Source organism: Oreochromis niloticus, linkage group LG18, assembly GCF_001858045.2.
Source record: "Oreochromis niloticus isolate F11D_XX linkage group LG18, O_niloticus_UMD_NMBU, whole genome shotgun sequence".
Classification (NCBI taxonomy): domain Eukaryota; kingdom Metazoa; phylum Chordata; class Actinopteri; order Cichliformes; family Cichlidae; genus Oreochromis; species Oreochromis niloticus.
The window spans coordinates 10,438,114-10,458,354 of record NC_031982.2 but is presented as its reverse complement, the minus strand read 5'-3'; the positions used below and the strand labels follow the sequence as shown (position 1 = coordinate 10,458,354).

At 40.4% G+C, this 20,241-nt stretch overlaps 2 protein-coding genes across 3 annotated transcripts; one reads left to right on the top strand and one right to left on the bottom strand.

Annotated features, from left to right (window-relative positions):
• Positions 1 to 2,532: 2,532 nt before the first annotated feature.
• On the bottom strand, positions 2,533 to 4,876 carry zgc:153913 (carboxypeptidase N subunit 2). The gene has a single exon (XM_025900550.1). The coding sequence runs from the start codon at positions 4,795 to 4,797 to the stop codon at positions 3,172 to 3,174; it is 1,626 nt and encodes a 541-aa protein (XP_025756335.1). The 5' UTR covers positions 4,798 to 4,876; the 3' UTR covers positions 2,533 to 3,171.
• Positions 4,877 to 5,554: 678 nt separating this feature from the next.
• Positions 5,555 to 9,100, top strand: cldn1 (claudin 1). Of its 2 annotated transcripts, XM_025900551.1 has the most exons (5): positions 5,555 to 5,749; positions 5,967 to 6,168; positions 7,634 to 7,798; positions 8,018 to 8,102; positions 8,557 to 9,100. In XM_025900551.1, the coding sequence occupies exons 1-5, from the start codon at positions 5,591 to 5,593 to the stop codon at positions 8,711 to 8,713; spliced, it is 768 nt and encodes a 255-aa protein (XP_025756336.1). In that variant the 5' UTR covers positions 5,555 to 5,590; the 3' UTR covers positions 8,714 to 9,100. The 2 variants fall into 2 exon arrangements, with proteins under 2 accessions (XP_025756336.1, XP_019203514.1); XM_019347969.2 differs by lacking the exon at positions 5,555 to 5,749 and having other exon boundaries at positions 5,756 to 6,168.
• Positions 9,101 to 20,241: the final 11,141 nt, after the last annotated feature.

The following is a 20,241-nucleotide window of genomic DNA, read 5'->3' as shown; positions in this document are numbered from 1 at the left end:
CCCTCCCCTCTGTTTCTCTTCTCTTCGATCTGAAGAGCTGCTGTGTGGAGTGTGGTGTCCGGTGCTAAATGCCCACTAAGCTGGATACAGAGATGAGATGTGACCATAGGCGGGGGAAAAGCAGCTTTTCATCCCTACTCACTGGGTTGCACTCAGACACTGCTGCTGTAACTGTGCTGAACAATTACCAGTGATGGATGCTGGCAGGTGATTTAGTGCTGATAACTCCATTAACTTCTTCATTTCTTCTGGCAAAACTTAAACTGTACCAAAACCTCCCAGTATATCAATAATCATTTTTTAGGATACCTGAATTCCAGGAATTTTAGGAGACCTGAATTCCAGGAATTCAGGAATTCAGGTCTCCTAAAAAATTCTTAAATAAAGATTTTCTTTTATAGTAGCCTTAAAATTGTCATGTGATCGCTTGTATGATAAAACTGAGGAGATCTCTAATCTCATCTCTGTGCATCTCTACAGAACTTCAGCGTATCAGTTCATTGTTTTAGTTTTTGTAAATTGCAGTTAATTTATCCTGCTCTCATTTTTAGGCTACTTTCAGCTGTTTTATTTCAAGCGTCCAGTTTTCAGTGCTGGTTTCTTTATGTTGACACAACTCTGAGCTACTAGTTCTTCATCAATCTTCATCTGTTAGTTTAGCCGCTAAACTCCAACACCTAGTGTCTACCTGTTGATTGGCAACATTTTGCTTACAGAAGATCACATCAATACCATGAAATGAAATGAATTTACTTCACAATATAATTCCTGCATAACTCTAAGTAATCTTAATTCCAAAGGAAACAGCCTCAGAAACATTCTTCAGCAACTGCACTGCTAACTGTGACACATCCTATTAGGTTCTTTTCTGTTCATATAAATGCCAGCACGCTCACTGAACAGAGATATGCATTTAACGACTTCCATATCTCTTTCTGCTCATTAGCTGTACTTTCAACATTAAATGTGCTGTTTTCAGACTTTGAGTCAAGTGAGGATTACCTCCAGCTTAAGGACATCCCTCCAAACTCTGGAAATAAGTACACCACCACTTGAATTGGGATGTCAGTCACCTCGAAACGAGGACCCAATTGACCCCTTGGCATTTGACCCTTATTAACCACGGGTGAAAGTGCTGTATTCAAGGTGTAGCCATCTGTGTGCCTTGTTGTGCTGGGACTCTCCTCCTCCCTCCATCTTTATTATCCCTCTCAGTGTGCAGCAGCAGTGAGGTTGATCAGAGGATGGCTGCTTGATACTGACATACTTTTGAAGAACTGCAATGAATAGTTCACCCACTCCACAGCCAAGTAAAAATCACAACTATATGTGTGTGCCAAAAGCAGTGGTGAGATGTAATGCACACTGCAGCTTAAACGGTTGGGATCACTTTGAAATATCCCTGTTTTGAAAAGAAAGAAAAGCAATTTTTTTGAAAAATAAATAATAATATTAAAGAAATGCTTTAAGTGAAAATGAATAATTACTCAAATCATACATCATAAATTTAGTACATAGTTTATGTACATAGACATACAGAGGCCTGTTGAGCAATAGTGTAGGTATATTCATTTAAAAAGGAACCTGCACTTTCTGTGACTTCCTTCTGCTGCTTTGCCCTTTTATTCCACTGCAGAAAATTACTGCACTACTTACTGCTGGTTGCTATGACGATATTCTGATGATGATATTAGGTGCACAAGCCACAGTTAGCGTATGACATAACATTATGAGCATGGACAGGTGAAGTGAATAACACTGATTATCTCTTCATCGTGGCACCTGTTAGTGGGTGGGATATATTAAGGAGAGAGGGAACATTTTGTCCTCAAAGTTGATGCATTAGAAGTAGAAAAATGAGCAAGTGTGAGGATTTGAGTGAGTTTGTTGAGGGCCAAATTGAGATGGCTAGACAACTTGAGTCAAAACCTGTTCTTGGTCTGCAGTGGTCAGTATTTGTCAAAAGTGGTCCAAGGAAGGAGCAGTGGTGTATCAGCGACAGGGTCATGGGTGCCCAAGGCCCACTGATACACATGGGGAGCAACGGCTGTCACGTGTGTTCAGATCTACATACAAGCTACTGTAGCTCAAATTTCCAAAAATCTCACTGTGTTAGCCCTGTGACAGCCTGCTGACCAGCCGATGGTGTAGCCTGCTGCACGATCTGATATTTCTGTGCTGGCGTTGTTCTAACATTATCATAGCAATGTCAGTCCAGGATCAGCATCACAGCTGACCATCAGTCATGTTGTCTGAGAATTCAGTTAGCATTAGCCAAAAAGTTAGCTACCGCTAAGCTATCCCTAGCAAACCAACATTGAGTAAGCTAAATTTGGCTAACAGCTAACCTAGCTTGATAATACATTTATAATATTGTATAAATTAATAAAGAACACACCTAGAATTGTTTCCATTTGTTCCAGAAGAGAGTTTTATATAAACAAAGACATTTTTCCTTTTTTTATTCCACATTTCAAGCTGACAGACAACAATGCAACTGGTTAGCAGCAATATCAGTCCTGGAGAAACTTATGATGATGATGATGATGCAGGAACAACACCAACATAGGGATATCAGATGGCCCTCACTGCACGGTAATTTGTATGGTGAGTTTTACACCACATGCCTTTCAAGACACTTAATACAATTTGTATCACTGATTTAAGGATTAACGCATTTTCCTGCCTTGAAAATTCAATCCAGTAATTTCATGAAGCAAATATTACATTTTATTAATTTTTTTATTCACAACAAACTAACCTCAAATTTGCTGAAAACAAAATTATGCACTAACATATTCATAACTACTCTGCACTGTGTCAGTGATGACTGTTCTGTCTGAGGGGACTCTAGCATTGGCAGTTTACACAGAGCAGAGAACCACTGACATCTACTGGAGTTTTAATCACAGGAAAAGCATGTGTTAGCAGATGACTGACAGATTACTCATTGTTTCTTTGAGCAGTGACAAGATCTTCGGAAACTGAGTTGAGCTTTGAACTTTAAAAAAAAAGGTTCATCCACCTTTCTTATCATTCAGTCACATTTATGTATAGTAGTTATCAGCTGGTGAGTTAGAGGTTTGTTTAGAGTATTGACTCTGGCAGTCACAGAACATAAAGTGACTCTGAATGTGAAGCAATTTGCACACAGAAAAAGTCTGAAAACTACTAAATGGGGCTCTCGATCAGTGTCTCGTTGCTACATTGTGAGGGTTCGTGCTCATTTTTCACAACATACTCCTTAATGTTGCCATCATCCTTCTGAAACTGTACCTTCACTGTCAGTGGGGAACATTTATCTACTTTACACTTTATGATCATGATGCCATTTGATGCTTGTAGGCTACAGGCGCTGAGATCTGACATCTCATCTCTGGACAAATGACAGACCAGCTGATCCTTGTCGATGGACATGACTGCCCGTTTTTTCAAAAGGTCTGGGCTTTCACATACCACCCTGTCCAGCATCTCCATGTTTTTGCTGTTTTCCAACACCCAGTCATGCAGGTACCATATGTGGCAGTCACATTTCCAAGGGTTTCCATGCAGCCTCACGGTGTACTGCAGGATAAAATGGTCGAAAAGGTCCTCTGGGAGACTCTCCAGTTGGTTGTCAGACAGGTAGAGCTGCTGAATGAATTCCTGGCTCTTGAACAGTTTGGCATCCAAAGTGCTGAGATTGTTCTTTTGCAGGTAGATTGTCCTAATATCAGACAGATCATTAAAGATTGTTTCAGGCAGTGAAGTGATCTGGTTTTCAGACAGGTCCAGGTTCATCAGGGCTGTAACATTTCTAAAAATGTCTCCAGTAAGGTTGGAGAGCTGGTTAGAGGACAGGATGAGGTTGGTAAGTAAGGTCAGACTGCTTAGAGAGGACAGCTCAGTTAGTCTGTTGCCTTTTAGGTTCAGCTCCGACAAATTTGAGCCTTCAAATCCAAACACTTTATCGCTAAAGGTTGTAAGAAGGTTCCCACGGAGATTCAGCACCTGCAATTCAGTTAACACAGCAAAGATGCCATCATGAAGTTTTGTTATCATGTTCCCTTCCAGATGAAGCTCTATCAGCTGAGAAACATTGTGAAATGTGTCAGATGTAAAATTGCTGATGAGGTTATTGTTCATTTTCAGGATCTCTAGCTTTTCCAGACCACAAAAAGTTTCTTTTTTTACTCCCTCAAGCTTATTTTGGGACAAATCCAGGACACGCAGCTTTTGAAGGTTCAGGAAAAGAAATGCAGGTAGATCTGATATGACATTGCCCTTCATTTGCAGAGTTTCTAGCTGTTTCAAGGAGTCAAACATACCAGGAAGCACCGTCTGGAACCTGTTGAAGTTGAGCAGCAGTTTAGTCAAATTTCCTTGCTTTGAAAAAGTTCCTAGAAATAAATGATCCAAGGGGTTCCCGCTGATCTCCAGTTCCTGAAGCTCAGTCAAATTTTCGAATGCCCGAGAGTGAATACTTTGCAGTGGGTTATTCAGGAAGATAAGCTTGGTGAGCTGAGGACTCCCCTCCAAAGTGTGAGAGAACAGGTACTTCACAGCCGAAGTCATTACAATAAAGTCCTTGACCTGCCTGGAAATATTCTTGGGTAAAGACATCATTTTTTCATCAGCACATAGCACTTGGACCGGAGTGAAACACTGGCATCCGTATGGACAAAACTCTCCGCTGCCTTTGTGGCAGAGAAGCAGCAGGAGCAGGATCAGACCCAAATTTCTGTCCATTTTTTCCTGAAAAAAACAAACAACAACAACAAACAAACAAAGAGGAAATTCAAAAAAGCTCAGACTCATGCACTATAAACAAATACCTCTGTGTAACAGTGATCGAGGAACACTGTGACAAGTTTCTCTGTGGGCTTGGAAGTCAGCTGACAAAAAGTGCAAACAACAACACAAGTGTGGGTTAGGCAAGAAAAACCTTTGCTCAGTGGTCAGGTCTGGCCAGCAAACCAGCAAAAGCAAATGTTTCTTCACTTGTAAGAAAACGGAACAAGTAAATCAGAGAGGAGTCGCACTGAGAAGATCATTCATGTGTGTAATAATGTAAGAAATCATACAAATCAACTATTCTTACAGATGAAATACTGAAATTTGTAGAGCTAGTGAAATTCCAAACAGCACAAATTTTGTTCAGAGCAAAAAACAACAATAAGTTGCTACTTTGTTCTTATTTAGATTTTACGGTTAACGTTCCAAAGCTGGAGTACTCGGCTTTGATGTGAAGATAATTTGATAATAATTTTTATGGCATGTAAATATTCTATTATTAGAATTAACGTTTCTATAATAAGAAAAATGAATACAAATCAACAGATAACCTATGGAGATTAGTGCTTTAATAAATGTGCACTTTGTCCCTTTTTTCATGTGTAAGCTGAATCTGAATAGGTAGAGTGACACTGGAGTGTATTTTTCTTTATTTTTTACAGTATTTATATTTTTTCAATAAATGAATTTCTGTATATTGTTTCAATTATAAAAAATAAAGTGAAAACAAACAAGCAAACAATGGGACAGAAAATCACTGCCTCTCACAGTGCTCTTACCGACTGTTGTTACTTTAGAAAAGATATTTTATTTTTAAATGGAGTTCACTGCATACGTGTGGGGGTCATTTGGTTTTATTATTTGCAGAAGACCCTCACAGCCACAAGGTGTCACCCTGCACCTCCCGACTCCAGCAGGAGTTGATGGCAGTCGGGGATCCTCCCTCTCCTCCAGGCCATTCCTTAAAGATGCACAGGTGATTAGGCGCCTTTATTTGGGAGCAGGTCGCCAACACAAAGCCACTGGGAACATCATAGAGCAAACTTTTTTCATCTGTATATCTTATTTTTTTTTAAAAAAAACAACAACAACCCCCCCCAAAAAAACCCCAAAGAATTTTTGCCACTTTTATTGTTGCCATTTTCATTTAAATTCTTATTTTATTTCAAACAATGGCAAACGCCGGAGTGCAGCTTCTCGGATTCATACTGGCCTTCATTGGCTTCGTCGGCATCATCGCAGCCACAATCATGGTGCAGTGGAAAGCTTCAGCCTACGTTGGGGACAACATCATCACGGCTCAGGCGATGTATGAAGGGCTTTGGCAGACCTGTGCGAGTCAGAGCACCGGACAAGTTCAGTGTAAAGTGTATGACTCCCTCCTCCAGCTGCCAGGTACTGCGTTACATACATCATGTTTTTACCTTTTGTGATATTTCTTCATTATTTTTAAATGCTGATGACGGTCATAGCCAGAGAATAAGGGGTTTATGAGTAACACAGTGTCCAAAATCAAATACTTTTTCTATCTTTTGGGTGTGGAAGTGGGTAGTTAGCTGGGTGGGTGGGGAACATGTCATGAGATAGTGAATGGTGCACATTATGCAAATAATACCTGAACAGTTACTTTCAAAACCAATGCTAGAAGTTTAAGTAGAACTGCGGTTGTTCTATGAACACAAAATATGTTCAACTCTGTGGTCTTTCAAAGCCTCGAGGTCACTAAAGGGAGAGAGCCCCTTTTTTCTTCTCCTTCTTAGACCTCCTGCATGCAAAGACATGTTGGTCAAATACCGGAATGTACGTCATGAAAGAGACATGAAAGACAATGTTTAAACTTCATGCTGTTAGTGTTGCAAATCAGTCAAGTGTAAACATTTTAAAATGTATTTATCATAAAAAAAACACAACTATCAGATTAAAAATAATCCCTCCGATGGACATGTTTAGTGTTTTCTTTTCCTTTTTTTTTACACCTTTACCCTTTTTTTTTCTGAAACACATTCATTCAGTGGAAGTTAAACAAGGTTTGAGACAATGTGAGGAACACTGCACTACAAGCCCCACAACAGAGAACTGTACAGCAACACACAAAAGAATAGAACAAATTAATAAAAACAAAAACATGAAAAACTAAAACTAAAGGATCAAATAGCCTGTGAGTGAGCTCTCCCATTCAGAATCATATTTATTTGTTAAAGTACAATTTTTCTGGTGTGCACTTAAATGATTTACATGTTTTTGTGGTAGGACAGTCTGTAATGTTTCTTGGGAGATGGGATTAGAAATCTGAAGGTAACACTTGATGGGGAGTCTTCATGCAGATGAGGAAGGTGCAGTTTTGATCAGTTAAATTTAGATTCTCAGTAAGTTTGTAGTGTGACGCAAAAAGACACAATCTGGCCTAAAGGGTAGGTCGGGGGTGGGGTAAGGTGTGTGTGTGGATTGGGCGGGGTCGGGAACAGAATCTATTTTTAAAATATACCACCAAATTCCTCAGAAATGAGTCTTCTGGAAATGTATTTACACTTGGAGAAGCATTGGAAATGCACTCTCTAATCCTGAATAGCCCTTCATTAGAAGAGAAAGGTAACAGAGGTGATGTGTGGTCTGCTGAGGATTGATTGATTGTTAAAGAAAGAACAGTTAAACATGGACTAATAAAATGGGACTCGTGTAAAATTTTGTGTGAGTTCTGTGCTACTGCTGTGAAGCATCTCCCTGTTTGGAGGGATTTAAACTGTCTCTAACCACTGAGTTACTTCTTGTTGTTGAAAGGACAAAAGCAAAAATGAAATGAAACGTTGGAAAGCCTTGAGTGAAACCTGCTCTAACCAACGTACCCTCTCTGTGTCTGCAGGGAACGTACAGGGCACACGAGGGCTGATGGTGTCGTCCATCGTGCTGTGCTTCATTTCCATCCTGGTGGCAGTGATGGGTATGAAGTGCACTACAGCCATGAGCGACTCTCCAGACCTGAAGGATAAGGTGGCCCTGAGTGGAGGGATTGTCTTAATTATTGCTGGTGAGAGTTAAACCAGTTAAACACACACATCCAGTAGAAACTAATTCTTTTTATAGTTTTTTAAAGGTGTAACATAGTACTTCTTTGTTTTTACCTGTGTTCACAGCTACATTGGAACAATGTTTTAGAATGTGAGGTTTTGCATTCGAGATATGTCAAAGATAACACAACTGCCCAAGTAGTTACCTCTAAAATCCAACAATATACACAATTTTCCAGGTCTGCTTGCCCTGGGGGGAACTTCCTGGTTTGGCAGCAACATAGCAAAGGAATTCTACAATCCATTCACTCCGACTAACTCCAGGTGAGCACATGAAACCCCCTGCAATGCTTATCAGGTATCACTGAAAGTTTCTTTGGTCAATCCACAGACAGACATCAGATTAAAAAAGTCTCTGTGACAGAGACCAAAATAAGTTCAAGGTTCAGCATTACAGCACACACAAAGGGAAATGAAAGAGTCTGGTCCTCAACAGAAATTCAGGCACGAGAGCCGTGCAAACACTTGGCACCAAAGAAATAGGTCTATTTCCTGAAATGTTTACCTGTTCCTTTGAGTTAGTGTGCTTGCTGGAGTGCATGTGCCACATCGGCTCATATATATATACATATATATATATGTATATATAAATATATATAACACAACATAACATATATATATAACACAGACAGACAGAAAGAAACTAACATCTTGTATTGAGCTGACCTTGCGAGTCCTCAAACACTCAAGCACAATGTGTGATGTGTTTCATCTACAGGTATGAGTTTGGAAGTGCCCTGTACGTCGGCTGGGCATCTGCCATTCTCGTCATCATCGGAGGGGCCTTCCTCAGCTGCCACTGCCCCAAGCAGGACTCTGGGCCGGCTCGACGCTACCCCCAGTCCCACTCTGCAGGAGGCAAAGACTACGTGTAGGAGTAGTCTTCCCACTTCTCCTGGCCTGGGCTCATTTGAGAGCGCTGGCTTTAAAGGGGCATATTTCAGACCAGTTTACTGTTTTCAGCATGTTTATTTGCAGGTGTTCAAGGTCAAAACGATGGGGTCAAAGTAGCATAGTGGGATGGGATGCTTCTTTTCTAATAAGCTGACAATTAATGACCTATGCAAATGTTAGAATTGAATATTAGAACTAAGGTCCAATAGCACGTATTTAGATTTAAACTGGGATTATTGTAAAGCTGAAATGATTTTTTTTTTTTTTTAGTTTAAAGAAAGTTTTCAGAATATGTTGAAGACATTCAGTCTTTGTGTCACTTTCTCTGCAACTAATTTCCATTTTGTATAAACTCCCATGGTACCGTTTGTTATGAGTCTTATGTTTTTTATTTCTTCCCATTATTATTTTACTGCATATGAAATAAAACCACTGCCACTTTTCCATGTAACAACCAGTGTTTGGTTTCAGTTAATGTTTAGGGTTAATAAGAATCCCTGCACACTCACACCAGGTGAAAGACCAAGACACCATCTCAAAGTGAAAGGATCTGAATGTTCTTTTCAGAGCTCCACCCTAACCACGCAAAATCTCTTTTGATTACTGGATAAGGTCATTTATAAGAATCTGAACTTAAAATAGAGAAGGGTCTTTGTCTTTAAAGAGGTGGCACATTTTTTCACATCATTAAAAAACTTTGATTGTGTTGTACACGGTTAAGATCCTGTACAACACAGAGCTAAACATATAGAAATTTGTGGCCTCAGGGAGGAAAAAACACATCCAAACAGAGAGAAAGGCAGAGGGTGGGGAGCGGGCATACCTCAGGTCTCCTGCTCCTGTCCCAGCACGCCTGTGAAGTCACAGTTCACATAAACAAGGTCGGTACCGCTTGAATGCTACGTGAGGAAGATGGAAAGAATTTCAAAGGTTGTCAGCCCATCATTCGTTCAGTCATGAAGGTGTAACTGATTTTATAATTAAAATAAATAACAAACAAAGAAACCAAACCCCCAATAAAACCCTCCAAAATAAACTGACGTTTGTTTCCACCCAACACCGTTCAGCAGGAGAGGGCGCCACTTTCTGGTGATCCTTGAGGATGCTGCTCAAACACCAAAGAACTGTTTCCCCGTTCTAAAATACAAGACAACAGCTGCTAATATTTGCTTTTATGCCCCTTATAAAGTTGTAAGTGTATGATCTGGATGTTTTTGGATATTTGGGCAGAATTGGTGAAGTTCATTTAAACTGGTTGGTGTTCTGGGAAGAGGCCCTAGGCCCTAGGACCGACCTAGGACACGCTGGAAAGATTATATCGCTTGGCTGGCCTGGGAATGCCTTGGGGTTCCCCCAGACAAGCTGGAGGAGGTGGCCGGGGAGAGGGAGGTCTGGGCTTCTCTGCATAAGCTGCTACCTCATGACCAGGCTGTGGATAAGTGGAAGAAGATGGATGGATGGATGGTTTTCTCTCACTGGCCTGGCTTTTAAGTGTAGTACACACTTTTTTTTTAATAGGATAGACGTCTGGGCTTTGGGAAGGTCTTTCCAGCAGCTTAAGTGTCCAAGTTTAATATCATCCAGCTGTTGATTTGAGTTGAAGTTGAAGAACTTGAAGGTAGTCCTCCATCTTCATTATTCCATCCACTTTGTGCAGTGTATCAGTAACACTGGTAGCAAAACAGCTCCAGAGCATGATGCTACTATGATTTGTTTCACAGCACTTATTGGATTGACCAGTAAGTGCTGTGGAACAAATCCTTTTTATGCTTGCAAAGGGAAACTACCAGTTGTAGTCAATCACGATTACTAACAAGACATTATTAGATCCTGGCCTCGTCAGGTTGAAAGACATTGCCTAACCACTGTGTAAAATCCTCCCATGATCAGTTTTAGCATGGGCATGTGGTAGTTAATGGAATTTATGCTGCAGACAACCATTTTCAAACTTCAGACTCCCCAGTTTGAAATGAGAGTCTTCTGTGTCGCACCCGAACCTTCAGTCGCTGAATATTTCCTTTGTGTTTTTATTCATTCATCTTGATCTTCTGATGTTTTACTTGTTAAAACTGATTCACCATCAACAGATTTCCAGACTGAGTTCTTTCAAGTTCCTGGGTACCACCATCTCCCAGGACCTGAAGTGGGAGACCAACATCAACTCCATCCTCAGAAAGACCCAGCAGAGGATGTACTTCCTGAGACAACTGGGGAAGTACAGTCTTCCACAGGAGCTGCTGATCCAGTTCTACACTGCAGTCATTGAGTCTGTCCTGTGCTCCTCATTCACAGTCTGGTATGGTGCAGCCACTAAACAGGACAGGCGCAGACTGCAGCGGACTGTACGGGCATTTCTGTCATCCTGTATTCTATGTATATAAGTTTAGATTGGTTATTTATAGTTGGTTTACACAGCTTTCTGTATGTTGTGTATGTATATGTATGCATGTGTAATGTATATATAGACACGTGTGTGTGTGTGTGTGTGTGTGATTTACATTGCTGTGCTTGAGAGTCACCATCTACCGCAGGGGTGGGCAATTCCAGGCCCCGAGGGCCGGTGTCCCTGCAGGTTTTAGATCTCACCTTGGGTCAACACACCTGAATCACATGATTAGTTCGTTACCAGGCCTCTGGAGAACATCAGGACATGTTGAGGAGGTAATTTAGCCATTTAAATCAGCTGTGTTGGTTCAAGGACACATGTAAAACCTGCAGGGACACCGGCCCTCGGTGCCCACCCCTGATCTACCGGAACCAAATTCCTTGTATGTGTCTGCACATATACATGGCCAATAAACACGATTCTGATTCTGATTCCAGCTAATTTTGAGATATAAAATGAGTTCAGGCTCATAAATAGGTCAGAAAAGTAATTTAAACCTTGTGGCTTTGTTTCATTAGTTTGTGCTCTTTTTAAACAGGCCAAATAATTTATTTAAGTTTTAAACCAAATTACAAAACTATACTCAAAATTCCTTTAAGATAAAAAAAACAAAAAAACAATTTAAGATACAGTTTTTGGAACCGAAGCACGAGTGTAATGATTGTGTAATATGTGCAAGATCCCCGCCAGGAGGATGTAAAAATCTGCGCCAAATCAAACATGTGGATCCATCCGCTGTGGCGACCTCTTGCGAATAATAAGCCAAACAAGCCCGCCTGTAAAAATGCCTCTTATTTTATAAGTTTATCCTCTCTGGTGTTAAACTTTGCAAAAGCTTTAAAGACAAAAAGTATTTATTTATAACTGTTTCGAGTTTTTAAAATCTTGTAAGAATTAAGAATCTAGTTAATCGGTTAACAAAAGAAGCTGCTTATTGTAAATGACATCTCGAAGCCCACCTGTAGTACCGTCTAGGTCCAGTGGGGGGCGGGAGCATACTGATATTTTGACTAGACGAAACTTTTATTTTTTGAGGAGGGGACTCTGTAAAAGCCCCCCAAGCAAACAGACCCCTGTTTTACTCAAAAACAGACGCTACAGCAGAGTCCAGCTCCTTAAAAACAAGGCACAAAACAGACTTTAAAGCAGTCCTGTGGTTAGTGATAGTAAGATTATATGGTTTTTTTCCACGTCATGCTGTGCTTAAAAGAAAAAAACTGAAATAGACCATGAACCACATGCTTTATAGCTCTTTACTTTTTTCTTTTGACTTTTTTCTTTCTTTTCTTTTTTTGGGGGAAAAGTTCGGGACAAACTCTTGCACGTTTGAGAGAAAACAAAAAGTACCTTTTTTTCCTACATTGCGTAAAGAAACAGCAGGCGCTCAGGTGGATGTCAGACTTTGGCCACTAGAGGGAAACAGACGCCACGTATGGGCTGACATCTCCAGCTCTTTAACTCAGTAACTGCAGAAATAGGAGTCAGAAAACAAGCAAGTATGAAGACTCGTGTGTTAGTATCAGCTGTTGGAGAGGAGTCAGACTGTGGGAGGTGACACAGGAGAGGATGAATAATGAGCTTTAGGGGTTACATGAGTTATTTGGGGAGGGTTAAGTCTAAATTGCCTCAAATGACCTGCAGAATTACATAACCAAAACACTATATATAATAGCTATTTTATGAGTATTAGAATCTGAGTAGTACTATGTGATGGTAGTATGAGATTAAAGGATACACCAAATGAAGCCATCTATTTTCTTAACTTAGGGCCACGGCAGCCTACCTGTACCTCATCAGGGTAAGAGGCAGGGTACGTTCAGGACAGGCCACCAGTCCAGCACAAACAAACACCTACAGCAGATTTAGAATCACCAATTAGCCTAAATTGCCCGTCTTTGGATGCCAGAGTCAAACCAGTGCAGTCACAGGGGGCAGCACAGGAGAATCACCACGAGATTTGAACCACAAACCTGTGAGGCAGCAGTGACGACACTGCACCGCCGTGCCGTAATACCATAATGTAATTATGGCACCTCCACTCACTCGGCGTAACACATACGCCATTAAGCTCTTTAAAGTCTTGTTTTACTCACCAGTGTTTCACTCATTCTGCACGACGTGTTGATCGATTCATGATGACGGAGCTGCACAAAGTCTCTGCTTCCTGCTTTTATATCTTTATATGCGTTTGTGCAGAAAATAAGACTTTGTTGTTGCTCGGTTACGGGCGAATGAGAAAGTCAAATCATTGTAAACATTAATGTTTGGAGTAATTTCATGAGGAAAGCTAATAGGTCAACAGGTTATAGAAGCAACAACACACAGTGATCTAAAATGTGCTCTTAGTTTTGCCCTTTGACCTTTTGTGCAGTTTATTTTCAGCTTTAAAAACCATCTCAGATGAATGCAGGCTGGACCCGAATCCTATTTTCACAAAGTTTCCATATGGACAGCTGCCGCATGCCGAAAAAGTGAAGGCACATTTGGATAATAAACCTCAACAGCAATTATTTTGTCTGCATTTCAGCAAAGAACCCATAATATATGAGGATTCTCAGTAATGAAATGCATTCAGAATGACGTTTTTTATGTTTTTCTGCATGACAACTCGACATTTAGACTGATGAAGCACACTGAAAGAGCAGCACTTAGCTCGAGGGCTTCCCCCTCTTTTTAGTCCAGTATTGGACCTGGAGGAGATCCAAACTCGGGCTCAAAGTGCTGTGATCAGCAGAGCGCAGCTGCCAGACATCACAGAAAAATAAATGAGAAAGTGCCGAATCAATACTGGAAGCTAAACTGCTGTTAAAATCATTTCTGTCCCTGTGGCTTCTTGAATATGATAAACTGTCGTCTGACTGGCTTCTCTTTATCCTCTTATAAACAGCAGAAATCAGATCCCGAATTACCAAAGATTACAATAACCCTGTACTTCTGGCAGGACACCACATGGACCAGAGCTGAACTGTGTCAGATCAAGTCTTTAATCATTAACAGAGCATATAATGATATGTTACTAGAAAGAACTCAGCACTGTGGTTGAAGGATCATAACGGTCTTTTTGCACCATTAAATGGATTAACTTACTGAAATGTTAATACTCCCGTGTTTTTCAAGGCTCCTCTGAGTGTTGTGGATTTGTGGGTGGGTCATTGATGGGACATGCACATTTTTTGGTCCTTCCTGTCTAAAATAATTTATTTAGTTCACAGCGTGTTTATTCTGTAAATTAACATGTTTTTTTTCTTTAAACAAAAGTAAATAAACAAGGCATTTATGAAGTCTAAGCCATCATCACCTGACTGCAACTATTTTGAATTTAAACAGGCTTCTCCTTAGACACCTGTGTTAACATGTGATTTTTTATAATGAAATAAAGACTTCTACAATAAGGTAACATTTTCACCTTTTTATCATTTGACGTGTCACATGAAAAGTGTACCAGCATGCACATGAGTCTAATTTAGCTATTTGTTTTTAAATCCACATTTAAGAGAGCTACAAACCTTTTAATCTGCTCTAGAGACCCCAAAGGGTCCTCTTTATGATGAAAGAGCTCTTCACTGTTATTTTACTTAATACTCAAAGTCTCGTGTTTATGGTTCTTTCAATGTTCTCAGCAGCTTTAAAACTAATATAATAATTTGTATTTATTTTAAAAATTTTAAAAAGTGAGAATGTTTTATTTGGAATTAATTAATTAATTCTGCACCACTGGATGCTTTGGGGCTTTAGATGTTTTAGATGATTATTTTAAACACAAACAAATGGACCTGGACACAAACATAAGCCAGCTATAGATGACCAATCCAGTCCAAATTTATGTATGAAGCACATATTAAAACAACAAAGCTGACCAAAGTGAATAAATAAACAGACTAAATAACTAAGCTCTCACTATGGACAAGGAATAAAAATGAGCTTTAAGGAGACTTTTAAGGCTTAAAAAGGGGGGTGGTGTCATTCATTCCACAGTTTAGAGGCTATGGCTGGGAAAGCTTGATCCCCCCTGTTTTTAAGTCTAGTCACTGGGACAGGGAGGAGTAGCACGTCAGCAGATATCAGCGACCTTGAAGGTCATGAAAATAAGATGTTAAGGGATCAGCAAGATTTGATGGAGCCAACCCATAAAGGGATTTAAAAATGTAGTATAACATCCTAAAAATCACACAGGGGAGATTTGATCCATCTCATGGGTTCTGATAAGAAGGACCTACTGAAGGTGTGAAAGGGACCCCTGATTTACACCAAAGTAAATGACATTACAATACTCAAGTCAAATTGTGATTAAAACATGGACAAGTCTCTCAAAATTATTAAAACATATGAAGGGCCTGACCTCGCAGAGAAACCTCAGTTGGCAAAACCTCCTTTCACAACAGAATTAATGTGTTTGTTCAGTCACAGTCCATTAACACTCCAAGGTTATTAACAATGGGCTCGGGTCCAGTTTCAGAGCGCTGCTGGAACAACTGGCTCTAAATATCATGACCTATGCACCTTTTAAAAAAAATAGAAAATATGAGATATGGTTTCTTGTTGTATTGGTTCATTGTAATCCTTTATCAGGCTCTATGTCTGCCTTAATTAACTGATTGATGACTAAAAAGAACAGCGAGGAGCTGCTGCCCTAAATACTTTAAACAAACCCCTTTGCATGCTCATGCAAATTCAGCCCCTACATTTAAATGAGCTCGTCCTACTCATGTTCGAATGTTTTTATTTTTAATGGAAGGAAGGAAAGTACACCAAGTGCATGTGAGCAAGGGGTGCACTGTTTAGACTTTCTGTATGTCTCACAGCTGCAGCCACAGGTACCTTTGCTGAAATAGGAAACTAAAATAGTAAATAATGTAGTTAAAATGACCTTCAGCGGTGAAATGGCACTTTCCCGACCATCCACATGTAACTGAAACAATGCAACAGTCAGAAAAATACTTCAGCTTTTTGAAACATTGAGCACATTTTCCAGTAAATGTATTTGTACTTCCTGTATTTGTTACTTTGTTCTGTTTTTTCTTTGTTTAACTTATTATTGTTATTAGTATTATTATTATTTCTGTAGCCTACCAGCAGAGGTGCGCGCTCGCTCTCTCTCTCTGGCTCAGTGTCAGTTCCACATCCTGAGCTCAGTCACCACAGATCCTCTCAGATCAAAATAACCCGCTCTGTTAATCCACTCTGCTCAGTGTGCCTGTAACCTACAGAGCTGCTGCAGGACCGTTCCGGGACAATCAGATATCATTACACATTTACTAATTGTCATTCATCCAAAGCAGACGGAAACCAGAGAAATTAAGTTTCTGTCACGTTAAGTTTCAAGCCTTTAAAAAAAAAAAAAAAAGATCAGATGCAGCGAGACGCACAGTGCAACCATTTATTAATCTTGCGTGCAGCGACATTATTAAATACACAACGTCACAGTGCTGACTTCAGTCATAACGTTCCAGTCCTTTCAGGCAATAATAAATATACCATGTGAACTGTTTTTCCTCTCTGATATAATCCACAGGGGTCCAACTCCAGGGTCCCACTGCTGGATACAGTAGAGGGAGAGAAAAACAACCTGCCTGCTCGCGCATTTGTTAGGAGCGCGAGGAATATTCTCTATTAAACACTAGTTGTCTGCAGGGGGTTCGTCGAGTACAAGGACACTAGTGGCGGCTGGTGTCATTCTCAAGGTTTTTAAATGTAGCAATTCGGATGAATAGAAGCACTGAGTGAATTATTTAGAAAATTCACATAAAGGCACGCTCACATTCACGCACACACGCACGCGCGGGGTGCATACAGGGACACCGATATAAACACATTTGGAGGCAAGATGATCCTTGAAGCTTAAGTAATGAGCTCAGCTTGACTTAGAGATTTTTCATTCAACTTGGCAGGAAGTCTAACTCTTTAATGTGTGTGCTTGTGGTTGGAGCCACGCTCTTCTGTGGAGCCGTGTGTGTGTGAGTCGCCTAATATGTGTGCGCCAGTGCGATATTGACTTAATTAACTCTCATTGCGACTCGCCGCTTGCGACCGGGAGTCCAGCTTAAGTTCACTTATTAAGGCTCTGCCGACCTCCTCCAGCACCTGGACTGTGCTCTGTGCGCAAACGATGAGCGTCTCCATGGGAACAGTGTCTCTTCTTCTCCTATATTTGTCAGGATTAAACAGAAGCACTAATTTCTCCATTCTCTCCAGCACGCAGGCAACAGGAGGGAGACAGTTTTTTATATGACGCAGGCTTGAGATGCGTGTATGCGATTCATGTAAATCTAAGCGGTGCAAAGTTCAGTAAATCTGCAAAAGTGCAGTTTGATATGATAAATCCTGGGAAAATAAATAGCATATACGAGCAAAACCTCAGATGAAAAGCAAAAATAGGATACCACATTGCAGCTGCATGGCATGCTGAGTGTCTCTGCATCTGCTTGTAAGCTGCAAATATGATGAACAACGTCCCTCAACTCAGCTCAGCTACAACAAACTCGGGGCCTTTTTTTTAATGAGGTGTGGCTCATTACTGTATTTTTTTTTTTAAACACACATTTTTACTATTTTCCACTGTCCTGTTGATTTGACTTGCAATATAAAACATTTTGCAAGCCTCCTTGTCTCTCATGTTTCCAAAACCTCTTCATGCTGGCTGACGCACACTGTGGTCATTTGGCTGGAGTGTCCAAAATATCCAGAACAGCTCAGCCTACACGTGGATGTAAGTGATTAAAACAGATAGAGGGGGAGAGAGAGAAACACCACCAAGCGTCACTGCACTGGCTCCCTGCCTCCTCCCATCTGAAGGAGAGCAGTAGACAGTCTAATTCAGGAACCTTCACCTTTGCCCTCCACTGGCGATGCCACTCCTTACCTGACGAAACATTTCTGAGGCAATGCCACGAGGGCGTGATATTTTCGGAATATGCCAGGTATGATACTTTGCACTTAAGTGAACCATTTAATTTATGAAAATAAAGGCCTTAAAAATCCCACCTAAAAGTGCCGAAATGTTCAAATCAAAACTTTCTCAAACTCTCGATATTATTATGAGTAGCAATTCTTTTGTTTTCGAGTCTGCAGTGCTGAAACTTTAGACGTGCTAATAATAAAAAAATTTTTCCACCAGCCTTCGAACAAAAGTCAGTCCTTGCCCAGTCTTATTACAAACCTGTTTATCTGGATCTGTGAATCTGACCATTTTGTTCCCTTTCTCCATCAGTTTAACTGCCATTTAACTGCAGCTTTCCACCACTGGCTTCTAACGCAAACTGTGCGGCAGCTTTAACTGGATTACAGACATGCAGATTGCATTTCACAAACACAGAAATATGCAGTGTTACGCTGCATGAGGGAGAGCTCACCTTTTTATTTTTTCCCCCTCAGAGAACCACTGACATGTTTTTTTTCTCCAGCCTTGTAACTAATACAGTGAATCCTCCACGTGGCAGACACATGCTTCTGATTATGAAACATGGAAAGTCAGAAACGTCTCTCCTCCAAACACACTCTGACTTTACTGCCCTGGTTTTTGTACTTTGCCTTCACAAAGCACGAGACCAGAATTAAATGAAAATAAGAGAGAGAGAGAATGAAGCTAGTTATTAAAAAAACATGGCAGCTCAGTATTGTATAACAGCCATATCATCTCTATTATGTGCTTTAAAAGTGGGTCTGACTTACTCAACTTCATGTGTTTATTGATAGTCTTATATTACATTGAACATTTTTAACACTTTTTAAAAAATTATTAATAATACAGCTGTTGATAGGAAGTTCATGGATGCCTTCCGGGGATTATTATCTCCCTGCAACTCCCACATCAGGGTGTCTAAACACAGGGCAGATCTCCAGTTTAAAACTGTCACACAGACCTGGTTCACTTGTTTTCAGTTGCTCTGGTTGATTAAGAAGCCTTTCAGGTTGACTTTTGGTGCTGCTCAGGTGAGGATTGTGCAATTTGTCCTGCCCTAACAGGTGCTTTCAGACACAAAGTGTGTTGCCAATGCAAGTTAAGCAAGACTGTCAGGCAGCACTATAATATGCTGACAGTCCACATGCATCAGAGGTTTTGAAATGCTTTGTCGGTGCGCCACCAAAATAATCCCAGTACAGGGACTGCATATGAACATAGTGTTTGGGGTTTTTTTGGCTGCACTTCCAGTTGTTAGGAAGACACACTGGCTTCAGGAATCGGTTTGTGTTTCGCCCAAATCAAACAGTAACATGTAATGTGACACAGGCAGCAGCGATCCTGAAGAGCTATTCAGAGTAAGCATTTAGGGCCAAATGCACTTCAAGTATCCAAAATAAGTGCTCATTCTTGATAAAGGCCCCCATTCATTGCACTAAAGCATAGACCCCTGAGAACCCCCCCCCCCCAAGGATAATTGCATAACAATAGCTTCCTTTATTATTGTTTTTGAACTGTATCTCCATTTTGCTTACCTGCTAATCAGCTGCACAGCTGACGCACCTGTAGGGTGTTGCATTTACTGGAAATGCTCATGAAAGTGCGCCTTTTATTTAGCCCTGCTGATAAACGGTGACAGTGTGGGAGCGTTATCACTCAGGTCAAACACAGCTCTGTGTTTGGGTCTGTTTGCCTGAGGCCTCTTTGTTTCGATATTACAGTCTCATGTTTATTGCGGTTTCTTTGAAACACTTTAATCTTTTGTGTGCGTTTCAGTTCCTTAAAACTGGCCCACAATTTTTTTTAAATTTATTTTTTTCTTCCAATAGTCATCTGAAATTCGTTCCTTCAATTCATTCGGCGAATTTATCTGGTCTGCTGGCATCAACAAGGAGGAAAATGAATTCAGTGTGTTATTTAATTTAAAAAAAAAAAAATCCTTTCATTGAGAATGTTCTATTGATTCCATACAAATCATTTTTCTTTTTAAACTACACACGCATGCCAAACATTTGGCAAGCTGTTGATTTGTGTTTGCTAATTAGTGGACAAATCCAAGGACATTGGCTCTGATTGAAACTGGAGGTGAGGGGGGATGGAGGAAGGTTTTAATTGATCACTTTAGCATCAGCGAATGATTGGGTCAGAGAGGTTTGGGCAAAATCGTGTTAGTTTAACTGGAAAAGTGAACATCCGCAGTCAGCTGACAGAGCGAGCATGAAAAT

Coding starts and splice junctions, on each gene's coding strand:
- zgc:153913 (XM_025900550.1), bottom strand. CDS start 4,797: ATGAGTCTGAGCTTTTTTGAATTTCCTCTTTGTTTGTTTGTTGTTGTT.
- cldn1 (XM_025900551.1), top strand. CDS start 5,591: ATGGAGTTCACTGCATACGTGTGGGGGTCATTTGGTTTTATTATTTGC. Junction 6,169..7,633: donor CTCCCTCCTCCAGCTGCCAG/GTACTGCGTTAC, acceptor CTGTGTCTGCAG/GGAACGTACAGGGCACACGA. Junction 7,799..8,017: donor GATTGTCTTAATTATTGCTG/GTGAGAGTTAAA, acceptor ACAATTTTCCAG/GTCTGCTTGCCCTGGGGGGA.